Source organism: Hippichthys cyanospilos, chromosome 3 (genome assembly GCF_059441005.1).
Source record: "Hippichthys cyanospilos isolate Australia breed blue-spotted pipefish chromosome 3, RoL_Hcya_1.0, whole genome shotgun sequence".
NCBI lineage: Eukaryota > Metazoa > Chordata > Actinopteri > Syngnathiformes > Syngnathidae > Hippichthys > Hippichthys cyanospilos.
The window spans coordinates 27,428,245-27,445,547 of NC_142371.1; the positions used below are offsets into that span (position 1 = coordinate 27,428,245).

General features: G+C 38.3%; 3 protein-coding genes across 4 annotated transcripts; all 3 read left to right on the forward strand.

The window, feature by feature from the left end:
- Window positions 1–235: 235 nt before the first annotated feature.
- On the forward strand, window positions 236–7,168 carry LOC148426631 (sphingomyelin phosphodiesterase 5-like). Of its 2 annotated transcripts, none has more exons than XM_088411046.1 (8): window positions 236–307; window positions 2,182–3,304; window positions 4,898–4,973; window positions 5,035–5,175; window positions 5,257–5,346; window positions 5,429–5,492; window positions 5,564–5,723; window positions 5,870–7,168. In XM_088411046.1, the coding sequence occupies exons 2-8, from the start codon at window positions 2,258–2,260 to the stop codon at window positions 5,960–5,962; spliced, it is 1,671 nt and encodes a 556-aa protein (XP_088267172.1). In that variant the 5' UTR covers window positions 236–307; window positions 2,182–2,257; the 3' UTR covers window positions 5,963–7,168. The 2 variants fall into 2 exon arrangements, with proteins under 2 accessions (XP_088267172.1, XP_088267173.1); XM_088411047.1 differs by lacking the exon at window positions 236–307 and adding an exon at window positions 1,503–1,623.
- A 470-nt stretch (window positions 7,169–7,638) lies between these two features.
- On the forward strand, window positions 7,639–9,753 carry LOC148426632 (mitochondrial assembly of ribosomal large subunit protein 1-like). Its single transcript, XM_088411003.1, has 4 exons — window positions 7,639–8,034; window positions 9,032–9,207; window positions 9,298–9,379; window positions 9,489–9,753. The coding sequence occupies exons 1-4, from the start codon at window positions 7,722–7,724 to the stop codon at window positions 9,641–9,643; spliced, it is 726 nt and encodes a 241-aa protein (XP_088267129.1). The 5' UTR covers window positions 7,639–7,721; the 3' UTR covers window positions 9,644–9,753.
- A 4,761-nt stretch (window positions 9,754–14,514) lies between these two features.
- On the forward strand, window positions 14,515–16,371 carry LOC148426633 (peptide YY-like). The gene is made up of 4 exons (XM_088410515.1): window positions 14,515–14,623; window positions 14,768–14,945; window positions 15,037–15,126; window positions 16,181–16,371. Exons 2-4 carry the CDS (start codon window positions 14,782–14,784, stop codon window positions 16,203–16,205), a joined length of 279 nt encoding a protein of 92 aa, XP_088266641.1. The 5' UTR covers window positions 14,515–14,623; window positions 14,768–14,781; the 3' UTR covers window positions 16,206–16,371.
- The last annotated feature ends 932 nt before the right edge of the window (window positions 16,372–17,303 follow it).

Sequence of the window (17,303 nt, forward strand, 5' to 3'; positions counted from 1 at the left end):
TGTGACTTATAAACTAAAAAGTGACCAGTATTTAGTGGGACTAATAAAAGATAGCTTGTTTTATTAGCCCTAAATGTGTCTGTTGAGGTGGTAATAGCAAATATATAATTTGTATTCACACACTTAAATGAAGGAATCAGACAATAATGTATTTGTGAGTTGTTTTGTGCAAGTGTAGCTGGTGCCCGGGTCAGGTATGTTTATCACGTGGGCTCAGGTGCGGTCACGTGATAAACGGGTTAATCCGCCCATGTGACGTCATCAACGTTCAGCTCACTCTGCTCCATAATGAGGGACTGACGACATGGTATGTGTTTATCGAAATTAGACCACTTAATTAATTCATTCGTTTTCTTAGGACGTGGATTTTATTATTGAATACGCGACTACCTGACTTGATAAAATCACATCAGGATGTAATAATAGAGTTCTGCTATACAATGTGCTGTTGAGACGGTCCGCCCCAGTTTCATGCCAATACGTAGGAATGTCTTGAGTTAGCCGTTTGATGCTAGCCAACGGCGTTTGTGTTAGTACTTTTTTTTTTTAATTGCATTCATGCATATGCATTGACCAAACTATAGGCTGTGTTGGGGATGTTAAAAACGGCCACGCACGTATACGACATTGCCCTCGGTATTTAATTTAGATACAACATTGTTAGCTTAGCATACCTATTACCTTATACAGAAGTTGTGACTCGAATCCACACCTGGAGAAGGAAGCAATGGTGTGACGGAAACACGTACGGGAAGTTTCAGTCTCCAGAAATAAAGCAGAATGTATTTCCGCAAATATATGTCACAATACAGTGAAAATGATGAATTAATGCATGATTGATGACTGTGCTTTTCAAGAAAAACGTGTTATTTTCCTGTTATGTTATTTTTCTGACGAGCATGTTGAAAATGAAATTGTCACGTCAATGCAAAGATTTTCAGTGTGTTTTGGTTCACTTTCATGTGTGAGTTCGAATGTCTGCTCCAGCCTCTCTGTGTGGAGTGTTTGCATGTTCCTACTTGTAGTTGCGTGGGTTTTCTCCTGAATTCCAAAGCATAACTTGCTAAAATAATAACCAAAAGATTATGTAGAATATGTAGCACCACATCCTAATGGTTGGCAAGACGGCCTCACAGTTCGGTGGTTCTGGGTTTGAATTTAAACCAACTTGGGGGTCCGACGTTTAGGGGCGCTGAGGTGCTGGCTAAGCAAGATAAATTTAACATATTTCTCATGTAACACCGTTTCATTCCCACATCTTTATAAACATTCACACATTTTTCTTATGGTAATCCAATCAGTTAGCTTGTCAGTAGTACCTTGATTTCAATGTTAATACACACACTGGACACAAAGCTGACTTCTCCCTTTGAAATTCAAACAGATGATAGCAGTGCTGTACCCAACAACCTTAAATGTTATCTAGCTACAAAAAAAGTAAACTATTCATCCATCCATCCATTTTAGCTGCTTATCCCCACAAGGGTTGCAGGCTGACTGGCGCCTATCTCAGCTGGCTTCGGGCAGAAGGCGGGGGACACCCTGAACTGGTTGCCAGCCAATCGCAGGGTACACAGAGACGAACAACCATTCACACGCCCAATCACACCTAAGGACAATTTAGTATGTACAATTCACCTGCCATGCATGTTTAACTAATCTAATCACATGAATAATAGGCTACAATTTTAACTTACTGGATATGCAACAGTGATGACTGGCAACATTATAATATTATGTTGGTAAAGTATCACATCTTAGCCATTTTAAAAAACACCGATATGGATATGAAAAAAAATCTATTCTCATGAATTTTACTGGTGTTGGGATTCAGTTTAGCAAATTTGGTATAGAAACACCTGTGGGATTGCATGTCATTTTTGTGCCCTGTAAATGGCTGGTGACCTGTCCATAGTTTACCAGCCACCTGGAATGTAGAGATCTTTACTTACACTAAAGACATGTATGTCTTATTTCCTGCTTTGGAGCAGCACAACAGATGATGGATTATAGAAACCCATAATCCATCATCTGTTGTGCTGAAAATGATGCTGTCTTTTTTTTTTTTTTTTTAATCAAAAATGCCAGTGAACTGTCAAAGCTGTATTTACATAGCTCCTTGTCTTGTAAAACCACATTCTATTATGATGCAGTGCTACTTGTGGCTCCTTTCTACTTTAGTGTCCAGTGGAGAGAGAGGAAATGAGGTGACACCTGGTTTTGGTCTTCTGGAGTTTTTAGAAACGGGCCTGGCGGTATGGCCCTGCAGACATCCCCTTTCCCCAACCGGTGCACTGCAGTGGCCCATGCAGCGGGATGGGTGCTGATTCTGCCATGTTTCTGGTTTCTGGACCGCCTCATTGCCGTGTGCAAGTTGACCACCCTCGAACGGAAACGACAGGACACATGCTACCTCTACCCCCTCAAGGTCTTCTTCGGCTCCATCGCCTTCTTTGTTCTGTTTGTGGTGACGGCGCCCGTTGCCTTGCTGGGCTTCCTGTTGTGGGCCCCACTGCAGGCATGCCGTAGACCCTTCTGCTACCACCGAGAGACGGCATCGCTCCAGAGTGAGACGCACAGAGGCTTGGAGCTGGAGGGAAAGGCGTCGTTCGTCTTCGCCTCGGCCAATTTATGTCTTTTACCTGACAGTCTGGCTCGCTTCAACAACCTGGGGCACACCCAGAAAAGGGCCGCTGCTATTGGCGAGTGTATCGCTCAGGGTGTGGGCCGACCCAATATCCGTATCTTTATCGACTCTCCCAGCAGCAGTGGTACTCTCAGCCCTTCCAATAGCATACTTCCCGTATCCAACGCTTCTACATACGGCGCTACGGACAGACCAACTTCCAGAAGTAATGCGGTATATGTACCCATTGAGGATACAAAAGAACCCATCGCTTCCATTCAGCAGAACTCAAACCAAAACTCCAACCAACAGGGCCGAACCGGCCAGCGGACCGCGCCGCGCGCTTTGCTTTCTCAGGGACTCGGGCAGCTTGGCGACGTGCCGTGGGAAGTGTCCACCATGTTTCCCGCCCATGTGGACATTCTCTGTTTAGAGGAGGTATTTGATAAGAGGGCCGCACAGAAACTCACCCGAGCGCTAAGTCCTTTGTTTGCGCACATACTCTATGACATTGGGGGGTATGCCTGCCAACCCCCATGCAGCTGCTCCACCTTTAAGTTCTTCAACAGCGGCCTCTTCCTGGCCAGTCGATTCCCCATCGAGGAAGCTGAGTACCACTGCTTTCCCAACAGCCGAGGTGAAGACGCGCTGGCTGCCAAGGGCCTTCTTTCTGCCAAGGTACTATCAGCGTTTCTCTGATTGGGGCATGTGAAATTTTAACGGTGTTTCTGTAGTTATTATCACATCTAATTGAATGCTGTGACAGGAACAGTAGATGTATTTTCAAACTAAGAGCAAATTAATTGGAACATGAAGCAAGTCATTTACACATTCTTTTACAGTGACTCCATTGGAAAACGTAAGCATTCATTTCATCAAGTTTTAAATGGATGTCATTACTAATGACGTTACCAATGATTAGTAATTAAAACGGATGTTGCTGTATAGAATATAATAGAATACATAGAATATAATACAATGCATGCCTTTATTGTCATTGTATGCAGGTATACAATGAAATTGGGGCATATTAATATTATGAATAAAATATGCTGAGTGATACTACTACAAAAGTAGTTCCACAATTTATTAAATGATGCACGGACGGCGCAGCACAGTTTTTTTTTTTTTTGGATGATGCTCTTTGGTCTGAAATGACATTTATGTTGAATAGTTTTAATTTCTTGACTTATTACCTCACTTGACCCAATTTCAATTAGAAAGAGATTACAAACTTTTGACTACTACCTTATACTGTATTATTACATCTCCGCAGTCACCAGATGGCCCTCACTACAAAAACATGGAATATTAGATAAGCTCATTATTCATCTTTTCTTTTCCAGAGAGCGTCCAACATTGAGTCACGTTTTTACACTTTAAAATGTTATGCTAAAGTAAAACCAAGCCAACCACTGTTCAAGTCAAATGTCAAAAAAAAGTACAGGGTGTCATTAAATTGAAGTCTGCTGTCCCAGTAAACATCAATGGACCTACGGCTTATGGTGCTGTAAAATGTAACTAACAATGCTTTATGTTCATGACCGATTGTTTTTGTTTCACAGAGAGGTTAAAACTATTAATATGTAAGTAATGCCTAAAGTGTCTATTGTTTGAGGAAGTACACTGTTCATTTACTTGTACCAATGATGTGTAATAACAAATAAGAAGCAGTAGCTATTGTGTATTCACTTGTGTATTTGCCGCATGTCTAGTCTGTAAACAAGCACTACAGGTCCGATTTGATGAGTGTCCAAACTTTTTCCTCTGAAGACCGCATACAGATACAACGATGCAAGGGCTTAGTTATATTTTGTTATACTTTAACTTATTATTATTGAAGTTCAAGTATAACAAAATATAACGTAGTCTTTGCATCGTTGCATCTGTATGCGGTCTTCAGAGGAAAAAGTTTGGACACTCATCCCATAGGACCTGTAGTAAAATAGTAATTAAACATTGTAAAAATAAATCACGCAAGCAATTACACATACTCTATAAAAAGTATTTACGAAATGCTATGTCAAGGCTTTCAAATAATTAATGAGGCAAATTAAGATGTTTTTGTCACATTTCTAAAGTTGTCCACCATCAAATCTTTTATCACTTTTTTTTTATATACTAGCATTGTGGGCCGTGTTAAAATGTATTTTTGTTCTATGTCGTAGGGCCGCAAACCTGTAGATGGCATGCCACAAATAGCCCCCGGGCAGTAGTTTGGACACCTCTGTCCTATGCTCTAAGAAGTTTTAAAACAATTTATGTTCCTAGGTGCTGATTGGGAAAAATCAGAAGCAAAGGAAACTGGTTGGTTATTTTAACTGTATTCACCTTCATGCACCAGAAGGTAAGAGACATTTTTTTAGAATAGCTTGGGGAAAAAAATGACATGTGCCTTTTTGAATAAGGTGAAGGCGAGATCCGCTGTACGCAGCTGAACATGGTCACCAAGTGGATTGGTGATTTCCAAGCAGGCACCAGACAGGCTGATGAGGACGTGGTTTTTGATATCCTCTGTGGAGACTTCAACTTTGACAACTGCTCACCCGGTGTGCTTCTAACTCCTGCAATTGCCGTTTCCCCACTCCAATCAGCCCCTCTCGTATCAACCCGTTCTCCTGTCTGTGCAGATGACACCTTGGAACAGAATCACCATCTTTTTGAGGAATACAGAGACCCTTGCAGGGCAGGGCCAGGGAAAGAGAAACCCTGGGTCATTGGTGTGTACATGCTCCATGTGGACAAGCACATGAGGTTCCATTTGAACATCTAATCACATAAAAGGTCATATCTGCATTCCAGGAACGCTGCTAGAACAGCCAACACTGTATGACGAGGATGTAAACACTCCAGAAAACCTCCAAAAGTACTGTAAACATCCCTTGAATTTCAGCTTCACTCAAACAAAGCAAATCACGTATTTGTGTGTCAATGCAGAACGTTGGCCAATGACATGCTGAGAAAGCGTTACATCTGCGCTCCTGTTCCCGCCACCGGCTCGCCATTGGTTTACCCGGAAACCGACCAGCCGTGGATTGGACGAAGGATTGATTACATCCTATTCCGCGAAAAGTCCATTTCCAAGCACTGCCAAACGGTATGTGGCTGCACTTAACATTTTTCACTTTCCGCTCCAGGTCCACCAGTCTGTGGAAGTAACAATATGCTTTGTATGATGTGTTGACAAATATCACGTGCTTGTTTGCTGTTTCTTTTATTTATTTATTTATTTATTTTTTTTAGGAAGTGGAAGAGGTATCATTCATAACACAGCTGGCTGGCCTGACTGACCATATTCCCGTGGGCTTGAGACTGAATGTCAAAATGGACACGTGACTTTGTTAGAACTACTGTAAACATAATTCCATTATAAGAAAAAGGGAACAAAAGGAACTGAAAGTACATGGCTGTGTAGCCATAATAATCTTATGTTTACGTACTGTATTGTGATTTTGAGATACAGTATAATGCGAATGCACTAGAACTCTCAAATATCTCAGGTGGTGTTAGTATGGGTTTCCTCTAAATATTTAAGGTATTGTGTTGCACATTTAGGCTTCTGCATTTTATATACATATTGTTTATTTAATTACAAGAGCTTCCAACAAAATTAAAAAATAATTACTGTTCATTAACTCCTATTACAAGGGGTGGGAATCTGTCTCGCGATTCGATTCATATTTTCGGGTCTACAATTTGATTCAGAATCGATTTTTGATTTAGAATGATTTTCCATTCAAAATCATTTGATGGATAACAGTTTCTGCTTTAATCTTTTGATGTGCAAGAGCAAAAGCGGCTACCGTTGGTGTCTGTTTTCCAAGACAGAATGACAAATGATTACAAAGTGTCTTTCTATTTTATTTTTTTACATTTATCAAATTTTGAATTGTAAGGATTGCTCCTTTTCCACAAAAACAGGGTGTGGACAAATAATAGTATTCTATTCTATACTTTGTTTCATTGACATACCAAGCAAGCATCAGGATGGAATATGAAAGCCTTGTTATTTGATTTGATATTCTAAACCTAAGTGACTTGATGGGCCATTTTACTTACTTTTATATTTTACTTAAATAAAGATAAGTTCACCCCATCATTCTTCTTCTATTTAGGCATTTTCAATTATTGCCATTTAATAAATAGATGGCCTTTTTTTCTGTTTGGAGTTAGAAATGTCCAATTCCATTTGAATGCACCTTGTGCAGTATCGTACAATGACCGTAATTAATTATCAGTTTCTTAGAGTTTAAATGGCTTTGTGGTGGTGCTAGTAGGGATCTGATGTGATTGCAGATGAAATCGGAGTTGCAAGGAGGAGTAAAACTAACTGGCACTCATCATCATTGTGAAGGCCAACTTCAAGATAGAAGTGTAGTACAGCCATTGTGTTGACAGCCATGTTTTTTGTTTGTTCGTTTTTCAAGTTGGCCTTTGCAGCACATGCGTTTGGCATGTGATGTGATGTTGTGTCCTCCTTGGCAGTGCACGTTCAGCGTATTTATATCAAAATCTGCATCACATTAAATGATTTTTTTATAATGTTTTTTTTTTTTTGCCCCACCTCTACCTATTACATTGCCATTCCACTGCTGACATCGTGACACACTTCTCATGTCATATCTCATTTAAAGATATCAGTTGCCACAAGCCAGCACAACCAGAAAATCATGTTTGCATTTGTTATCGTTCAGCCTCACCACATGTGTGAGGCTCCAGAAGGGAAATCAAAACATGTTTGGCGAAATTAAGTGACTCACAAGGATTTAGTGGTACTTGGCTTCCTAAATATCCCTCTAAATATCTCTCCAATGGTCAAAGGTTAAATTGTTGTGCTATTATTTGAATCCAAAAATCTAACTATTGAAAATTGAAACCTTGAATGGTATGTAGCAGGTATACTGTATTTCGAAATGAGGTTTTATTTGTTGATCAATTTTCGGTTGCAATCAGTAGAGGGCGATATGTGCACATAACCCGATGGCACAGCAAACGAAGAACACATGCAGACCAATCAAAATCCAAGGACGTATCTTGCTTCCGTGTTTACGCGATAGTGTAGAATGTAGTGTGTTCGCGCAGGTACTATTACAGAATGAATATTTTAAAGTGCATTAACCCACTCGTATGCACGAGTAGGATATTAGTTGAACATAGTCGCGTCTTTACAAAACTCTGCTTGGTGGCTGAAGTTCCGCTTCGTTGCCATTTCTTTCCGCGACACTTGGCCACACATTCAACCTCATGCTCGCCTCTCCACCATAAATCTACTCTTCATTTTTACACAAAAAGATGCTTTTCTGAAATGGACGTCGGCCGCAGTCATTTACTGACGAAGGCTGACGTTATTCCGGATGAATCACACGAGATGGATGGCGACTCTAATGACAAACGTCACCCGAGTCAAAGTAAGTGAGTTAAAACGTTCTGTTTGATTTCATTATACACACCGAGGGGTGTCATTTGATCCCGCTGGGCGTTTTAAAAGATGTTAATTTCCTGCATTGCAAAGATTGGTGAAATTGAAGTCGCGTTGAGAAAGTAATTACAGTACTGTATTCACATAAAGTGGCTTCAATTAGCAGGGTGTCAATGTCCTAGTTTCCTATTTTCAAGATATTATGTATTTGGAGAACCAGGAAGAAGAAGAGTTCCTTTCATAATTTCTTACTGAACTATCCCTTTATTTCAGCTCAGACCGCATTCTGAAATAACCATGCCATTAATTGTATCCTATCCATTAGAGTTGAGTCGCCAAAACTAATTTCATATATATATATATATATATATATATATATATATATATATATATATATATATATATATATATATATATATATATATATATATATAATGAAATACACACACACACACACATAGTTATCAGTAACTAGCTACAGTTAACCATCTGAGGCTCAAAGGAAGCTTCAGCAACAAGAAAAATCTGATATTTTGGTGAAAATGTCTTATGAGCTAAGAATATGCAACGATTGGTCAGAGAGTGGTTAGCGCGTCCGCCTCACAATTCAAAAGTCCAGAGTTCAAACGTCTGGCCACTCCGGTTTCCGCCCACATTACAAAAATTTGCATGGAAGGTGTAGTGAACACACTAAATTGTCCATAGGTGTAATTGGGTGCATGCGTGGTTGTCAGGAATTTCATTGTGTGGTATTACTATGTATATGACAATAAAACTCTTGAATCTTGAAATAGGGCTAATAAAATATGAATGTGAAATAATTAGTGCATCATCATTTCAATGCTCCAAATATGCAACATCTTCGTTGAGGGGGCTAACTAAAAATGTAGCACTTAGTACCTCTAAGTATACTTTCATTCACTTATGCACGTGACTATGTCCAGCAAGTGCCAGTAGATGTTTTTCATGACTGTTGTATTCTGCAGGGCCCTCTGAGACATTCAACCTGGATGTACTTGTGGCGCTCCTGCGTCAGGAAAATGCCGCGGACATCTGTGTTATCAAAGTACCCGAGCACATCAAATACACCGAGCATTTCATCGTTGTCAGCGGCGTTTCACCGAGACACCTGCGCGCAATGGCATTTTATGCCGTTAAAGTAGTAAGTGGCCTGCAGTTTCTCAATTTAATTCGGACATCCTCAAGCAGAGTTCTTTCTTTTTTAAAAAACAATAATTACTTCATCCTTTAGTACAAATTCTTGAGGAAAGATCCTGATGCGCATGTTAAGATCGAAGGAAAGTCTGCAGATGATTGGATGTGTGTTGATTTTGGTACGTGAGATTTTCTTCTTTTTTACATAATGTACTGGAAAATGGATGGATGTTATTTCGAGGGTTGCATTTGCTGGTGTAAATTTCTCATGTCGTTTGTGTCCTGCAGGCAATATAGTTGTTCACTTCATGCTTCCAGAGACGAGAGAGTTGTATGAACTGGAAAAATTGTGGACTCTGCGCTCCTATGACGAGCAATTAAGCCGAATCCCCAATGAGAAGCTGCCAGAAGACTTCATATATGACCTAGAAGATATTAAATGACAAAACACTTTCTAATCTGTGTTTTTTTTATGTATCATGCAAAAGTCTCTGGACATGTTTATTTATGTTTTAACATGATTTGTCATTTGCCAGCATGCGTTTTGTTTAGAAAAGACATGTCAGTTTAAAATAAATGAATATTTTTCTAAATGAGTCTTAGCCCATTATTTAGCTTTTGGTGATCCAAAATGACATCATCACATTATAAACATCATCTGTTGTAATAGATGATTAATACATAGATAGATGCTTATAATATGTATATCGTACCACTGCAATAAAACTCCTTGGATATAGAAATCATCATTTGAACTGCCCAGTAATGTTGTTAGGCAAAGGGGAGCAATCAAATTATATTACCACCAAACAGTGTAAATTGAATTGTGGGATTTTTGTATCATTATAGTCCATAGTAAATATTTAATTTTGAAGCTGGGCATCTTAATGTAATTTTTTTTAACTGCCAACATTTTCAGCGTGCTTCTACACGTTTCTTACTTTTTGTTATTTACAATAGTGATACAAATTGATAGTTAACAGTTTAGTGGTGTGTCGTTTCACTGCATTGAGTCGATAATGTTTAAAGGTTTGTAAACTAGTCGTTCTTGAAACTGAAATGCCACAACTGAAAATGAAGTGCCACAGAAATAAAATACTGACTCCCAAATACCACAAAAACGACCAACATGAAAATACAGGAGTAGGTCTTCACCAAAATTATTATATTGCAACTAACAATATGTACAGTTTAAACATAAACATAGTGGCTATATACATTAAAATGGTTCTAAAAGACATTTTGAAAGATTTAACTTCCAAATGTGCAAGTGATGTTTTAATTTAGTATTCAAGATTTGCATAACAGATCAGTGGCCTAGCAAGTGACCGTTCTGTTCCATTGACCCTCCTGTGAGTCACACTGGATCAGAACATTAGCAAAATGTCCAAATAATGATTTTAGTGATTAGCACCCTACTTTGTGCCGGTCGGTTGGAATTTTATTCACACAGGACGATGCGTTACACCAATGCGGAGCATGACAGAAGATGTGGATAAAGGATGGACAATAACAGGTAAAGCATTCCTCAATCAAGTTTTGGTTCTACTAGAACTTTTAGCCTGCTGTGGCCAGTGTTGTGATCGGTCGCCACGCGGTCATTCTACCAATTTCACTCATTCCCATTAATGGCCATCGCGTTTACATGCCGTGAAAGAAATATGAGGTTTCTTCACTTTAAGACACCACAACTCATTACGAAGACAGCGGAATGATTTTAAAGCAGAAATGGACAAACTTTTCGCTCACACTGTCACTCTCTCAGTGAGTCACTAATGAGTAGTGGTACGCTCACTTGACTTTGGTTCAGACAGAACGAGTTCAGCTCCCACCGAGTCACCTGATTGTGAGTAGTCCTTTACAGCTCCAATATAAGCTGCATCAAAAATCACTTTACAATTCACAATAGTAATACTTCTCACTTTGAGTTAAATTGTTAGAATTAAACAATCTAGTTTTGCTGTTGATGTATGTAGACTTACATTGTATATTTGAGTGCTTTCTCACTCTTGAAGCACCAGTGTTTCACATGAGCCCACATAACACCTTTTGTTTTTACCTTTCTTTCATTAACTTTGTGAACTTCATAGTCTCCTTTGTAACTTGGGTATCCCCCACCCCCCCAAAAAAAATTGCATCAAGAAAAAAAACTAATGAATGACAACATTATTGGAGGATATGGCACAGGTCTCTGCTGTTTGTAGCTAGTCGCTAATGGAGAGGGCCATCAGAGAGTTAGTATCGATCCTTTATTTATTTATTTTGATTTCTCATGGGTCCCTCATGCACTTCCTTTTTCGAGCACACACTTGGGTTATTTATTCGTTTATTTAACATATTTTCTATTTCAAGTTTACCTGAGTGTAGTCCTACTTTGATTCAAATACATAAAATTAGGCTTCAAAATTCCATCTAAATAATTAATCCGTGGGCGTGTCTGATAAATGGGTTTAAACCAGACCCCCAACTGTCTCCTGTCAATCAAATAGCACTACTTTGACCATGAAAAACAAATGCAACTTCCTCTAGTACCTTTAGTTTTATTACACATCCCTCGATACGCACTTCCTCTTGTCCGACAATGAGACGCTCTAAAGTGGACACAATAATGCAGTGATGCCATTTGGGGCGGTATAGTTAGCTAGCTAACTGCACAGTGTAATTGTGCTGGTTAACCACTGCTGCGAATAAAGGCGCCCAAGTTCCTCCACAATGGGGAGGCTGGATTCATTGAATACTATACTTTTAGTATCTTCTCTATTTAGAAACAAATCTCTCAATTCACCCTACACGGTTTTTAACAACACAAGAAAATCAAACTGCAGCCGCATTAATAAGCAATAAACATGTTAAATTAGTAACTGTGTGCCAGGTTTTTTTTAAGCATTTTTTGTCTTTTAGCACGATTGTTGGTAAAGTTTTATTATGTGGTGTTTTTTTTTTTTTTTTAATTAGACATTCAGCTCATGGTCAAACTCAGATATATTACTTGAACATGGCAGTTCCCTAATCATTTGCATTCATTTGCATAAATCACATTAGTCACAAAACTAACATTCTCCTGCCCTCATGTTTCATTTGCAACTGTTGCTCTTATTTTCTTTGGGCTAAGATGACTTTAATCTTATTTTAATTGTATGATTCTAATAGCATATGAGAATGCAAATGTGTGACTGTTGTCCTTGTTTTTTTGGGAGGGCTATAAGTTGTTTTTGCAAATTTCCTGCAAAGACTTTGTTCCACCAATCCACCGTAATGCTCTTCTCGTTCTCCCAAAGTAGTTGTGTTAAATTGCCCGTCATTTAGGGCCTGAAAGCTTTTGAGACCTCCATTACTTCCACCTCAAACATTTTAGGACTGACCATTTTTATATGATTTTGGAGCGGTGTGCACTCTTTTTGCCAACAAAAGGCTTGAGTTACTGTTTGAAGTTGTTTCCTGTGTGGGTGGCTGTGCTGCTGTTTACAATACATTCAAATCTCGCTGATGTGTCGGCAAAGTCTATTTGTGTGCATGCTGTAATGTCTATGTAACTTTGCTTTTGTTTAGCTATTAGCTCGGATTAATTTTGTTATTTGCGTCTTAGCGCAGACTCTGCTTTCGTCAACAGACCAGAGTGATCGCATTTCTACTTAATGTGAATACACATCATCATCAGCCATTGTTAGCAGTTCGGCATTGTTACGGCTGAAAAATAAAATCCCTACACTTTTTGTCAGCAGTGCACATAATGATTTAGTCTCCCCATTCATTTTCTTATTTAATATTTAAAGGCTGCAAATTGAAATCAATTGTACGCCAGCCTGTGAGTGTTTGTGCAATTCATTTAAGTTTAATGTCTTAATGGACGCGGGCTGCTTAGGAGCTGATCATGTTGTAAAACACAACATTTGCTGGGATGTAATTCAAAAGGTATTGATCCTCTGGTGCACATGTGGACTCCTTGCACTCTAATGCACTTACGCTGCAGGACAGCCACACTTCCTATGCTATTGTATTGTGGATACTGTGATGTCCAAAAGTATTTGGATTATGATTGTACTCGCAATAAATTGCTTCTGTTGAATTAATCAGTCATCATGAAATTCTTGTACACGTTCCACGTGTTGCTCAATGAAGGTGTCTCATAAAATGAGATTAAATAGAACGTGATTTAGGCATTTCCGAATGTGCTGACCCTTGAAGAAACTCTCATTTTGTGATGCTCACATATCCACATTGTCTGAGTGAAATGCTAATTGATGTAAAAACACGTCAGAAATTCATTTAAAAGAATGCAGTCATTTTGCTCACTGAAACGCGTTGCTAAGTTACATCCACCGTCATGCTCATTAAATGCTAACTTTCGTCAGAAAGGTTTAATAATAAACTAGCGTATTTTTTTGTGTGAAAAAACATTGCCCGCTTAATATCAAGAAAGAAGTATGAGTATAAAATCTAAAATCACAACTTTTTGGGGTGAAATGGGGAAGTCTCAAAACAATGAAATAAAACTATTAACACGAGATTGAACTTTTTTGCCCAAGTACTAGTCAGTGCAGAAAATGTAGATCCCCTGAATGAAATCACTGTAATTCTCAAAGGGCAAATGCCGTGAAATCTAAAGTTTTCAACTTCAAACCAGTATTAACCCTTGTGCCGTATTTTGATCATTTTTGGGTCCTTTTTTCCCCCATGTCATTCTCGCAGTATTTTCATGATAGTGTGATAACTAAGTGGTCATGCCATGTTCAACTTTGATATGATGTCAACCATCTGGGTGAAATTTCAGCTACTTAATGTCTTCTATTAATATGATAATTGATGTGAATGCCTTTGAGGTAAAATTCAAAAGATTGGGCAAAATACTGCCCATTCTATTCCAAATTCTTCAGCAAGATGACGGTCCTCATATTTCAGCCTCCGCATCACAGTTCCTTAAAGCCAAAAAAAAGGTCAAGTTGCTCCAGAATCGACCAGCCGAGTCACCAACCATGCACATTACTGATCTGGTCCGAGATGAGATAAAACCAAAGAATCTCGAACTGTGGAAGTCCTGAAAGTTTGCTTTACAAAAAAAAAAATCAAGAATGAAACATTTCATGCGTCATTGATGTTCATGAGTGATTCACAAGTGAAATGATGTGCAACATGTGAGAAGATGGGAAAGGTCAGCTTTATTTGGTGTCTTACACATGTATTTAGTCATAAAGGCACAAAATAGTGACATTGGTGTCTTTGGCAGAGATTACTAATTGAATGAGGCTGTGGATGTATCTCAGGAGGGTTGTTAAAGTGAGTGAAACTCGCCCCCTCCCCTGCCCTCCCACTCCCACTCCATTTGACACACCCTGTATAAAGCACCAGGAGCGCTGGGAGTCTGACAGAAGAGCTTGGAAAACATTGGAAGTCAACCCGCTGCACAATTTTCAGCCTCTACCAACGTACGTCATTCAGGATGACCACTTATTTGCTTTTTGGGTTAAGAAATTATGCTTTTTTTTTCCCCCCTCTCTTTCTGGATACTGGATGAATACTGCTAATGTTATGATTGTAAAGTTTTTGTTTGATTGATGTGATCCATCCAGGATTCTCTGCTGGGATGTCGCTGGTTGTGCTTCTCTGTCTTCTGACTGCTTGCGTTCACTCGGGCATCGATGCGTATCCGCGCAAGCCTGTCAGCCCCAAAGCAGGAGCACCCCCTGAGGAAATGGCCAAATACTACTCGGCGCTCAGACACTACATCAACCTCATTACGAGGCAGAGGTGAGTGACGTGGACATCGTGTTGTAATTGCTGTTCTTGACATATTGACATATTAGTATTGACATATTGCCTGGATCTTATCCCTGCACAGGTACGGAAAAAGAGATGTTCCAGACACAATGTTTTCTGATATGTTTTTAAAAGAGAGCACAGAGACTATACCTGGGTCCAATTATGACAGGTAGGATTTTTTTTTAATTACTCGTACATTGTTATACTTTATACCTTGAGTCTTTATCAGTTAAAACATTACTGCCTGTATGTTTTGATCCATTTATACCATTTGGTGTGTCTTAAATTTTGAGCAATCTTTATAGGGGAGTATTTACCATTTTATCATATATTTGAGGCTATTATTTATTTATTTTTAATTGAACTAATTAAATATTTAAAGTTCACTCGACCAGTAATTTGTCATTTATGGGCAATTAGCATCATATTGTGTCAAAAGGTTACATCCACACATCCACTGACGTCATAGCAACATTCTCAAGAAAAAAAAGGAAAATCCCAGCACTGTGCGCAAAAGAAGACAGATAAAAAGGAATATTGGAAGCTCTGCAAATGATTTTGCGAGATGCTTGTTGAGTGGTCTCTAGGGCACCGTGAATACATCATTTTTTCTTACAAAATTAAGCTTATTCTCGGTAAGATTATAGAGAGTTTTTCAACAAAGGAAATTGAAAAAAAACCCTACAGGGCATGGAGCCGTATCAATGCTTTCATGGACCATATCTGGACCAGTAGTTGCCAATTCCTGCTTTGAATGGATCATGCTATGCAAACCACATTTTATACTTTATTTTTATATTTATGATATTTATAAAATTCAATACAGTACTTCTGAATTTGAGAAGACACATTTTATTTCTCAGCATCCATGTTACTCGAATGAAAATTACTTGAATAAGTAAGATTTCCTCGAAGGAATATAATATTGTCTCTCATTATAAGAAAACACAAACATATTTGAAGATTTTTTTAATTACATTTTTCTATTTATTCATTTCAATACCTAGGAGGGCACTTACTTTACTTTGTATACATTTTTGCTGTTGTATATAGCCTTGTGTTAATTTTACCTCTTAATTGTACAACTGTATTAGTAATACAGTACATATTAGTAGTATTAGTAACTTACTTACCAACTGATGCGAAAAACCGGTTTACGTTTTTTATTGTTTTTGCAACATGTAGTGTGCTGTATTGTGAATTGTCCCTCTATTGTGTTGTAGGTATGATGACCTGCCAATGTGGTGATGAAGAAGAAGTTGCTTAAAGCTTTTAATTTGGGGGTAACTGTCAAGTTGTGTTGCATGAAATATTGTCTTTATTATGTACGTTGGAAATAATGTTTATCCATGTCTTCTATTGCCCATACTGAAAATGCAGCGTCCCTTACTAAACAGTGCTCTCTAGTGGCAAATTGCGGTACAGTGATATTTTTGGTACTACACTACACTAATGGATTGTGTTTTGTGATTGGGACGGGAATAAAATACAAATATGAACAACTGTTGTGAATCAAAATCTGTGCATTCATTTTAAATTTCCATTTATGATTATTATCTTACTCGTGCTAACCCTTTCCCGGGCAGTGACCACTACAGTAGGCAGCTATTTAATTTCGTTTCATCTGTATGAATGAATAATTTGAAAATACCATTAACATTTTTACGTAGGTTATCATAATTCGTGAATTAAATGGTTTTAATGTCCCCATGCATTTATTTGGCTTCTTTTCCATGTTTCACCGATGGATTAAATGAATTATATTGCTCGTATTAAAAATGCATTTGGTCTGTAGTTTCTCTAATATACAATAAAAGGTAAATACGAAGCTCGAAATGAACAAATTGGGGTTTTTCAAAATATTCAAGCATAATTACATTTTCTGTCAATGATTCTCAAAGTGTGGTACATGAAATAATTCCTGCTTAGTACAGTCCAGTTTTATTTAACGTTTTAGTGCAATGCATTCCATCATGAAGTGTTTGATATTCGTCTTTATTTACGTCATTTTGATATAATATTTATGTGTAATGCATTTAAATGTGTCATGCATTTGAATTTAAGTACAGATTTAAAGACAGAAAAAAATTACAAAAAAACTAACCTGCCTGCCAGACACTTTTTGAGTGCTTGTTTCCCCTTGAGGAGTTTCCTCTTGAAACTAGTTGGTTTCCCCTCAAAAGCCACTGTGTTTCTTGACCTCTGACCTTGATATTTTACCCCAGTATTTCTGTTCTTAGTTCATCTGCGTTTTCACTGCATCTTAACAGTGTCAAACGCTTTATGGTTTTTCATACATTTTCTCAATATTTCATCAGTCCCGTTTACTTTTATGGTCCCAAATGT

What these genes read in the sequence shown, in the direction of transcription:
- LOC148426631 (XM_088411046.1), top strand. Translation starts at nt 2,258, where the DNA reads ATGGCCCTGCAGACATCCCCTTTCCCCAACCGGTGCACTGCAGTGGCC. An exon ending in AGGGCCTTCTTTCTGCCAAG is followed by an intron (nt 3,305 to 4,897) that starts GTACTATCAGCG and finishes TTATGTTCCTAG; the next exon opens with GTGCTGATTGGGAAAAATCA. An exon ending in TCACCTTCATGCACCAGAAG is followed by an intron (nt 4,974 to 5,034) that starts GTAAGAGACATT and finishes TTTTTGAATAAG; the next exon opens with GTGAAGGCGAGATCCGCTGT.
- LOC148426632 (XM_088411003.1), top strand. Translation starts at nt 7,722, where the DNA reads ATGAATATTTTAAAGTGCATTAACCCACTCGTATGCACGAGTAGGATA. An exon ending in CAAACGTCACCCGAGTCAAA is followed by an intron (nt 8,035 to 9,031) that starts GTAAGTGAGTTA and finishes TGTATTCTGCAG; the next exon opens with GGCCCTCTGAGACATTCAAC. An exon ending in TTGGATGTGTGTTGATTTTG is followed by an intron (nt 9,380 to 9,488) that starts GTACGTGAGATT and finishes TGTGTCCTGCAG; the next exon opens with GCAATATAGTTGTTCACTTC.
- LOC148426633 (XM_088410515.1), top strand. Translation starts at nt 14,782, where the DNA reads ATGTCGCTGGTTGTGCTTCTCTGTCTTCTGACTGCTTGCGTTCACTCG. An exon ending in AACCTCATTACGAGGCAGAG is followed by an intron (nt 14,946 to 15,036) that starts GTGAGTGACGTG and finishes ATCCCTGCACAG; the next exon opens with GTACGGAAAAAGAGATGTTC. An exon ending in CCTGGGTCCAATTATGACAG is followed by an intron (nt 15,127 to 16,180) that starts GTAGGATTTTTT and finishes ATTGTGTTGTAG; the next exon opens with GTATGATGACCTGCCAATGT.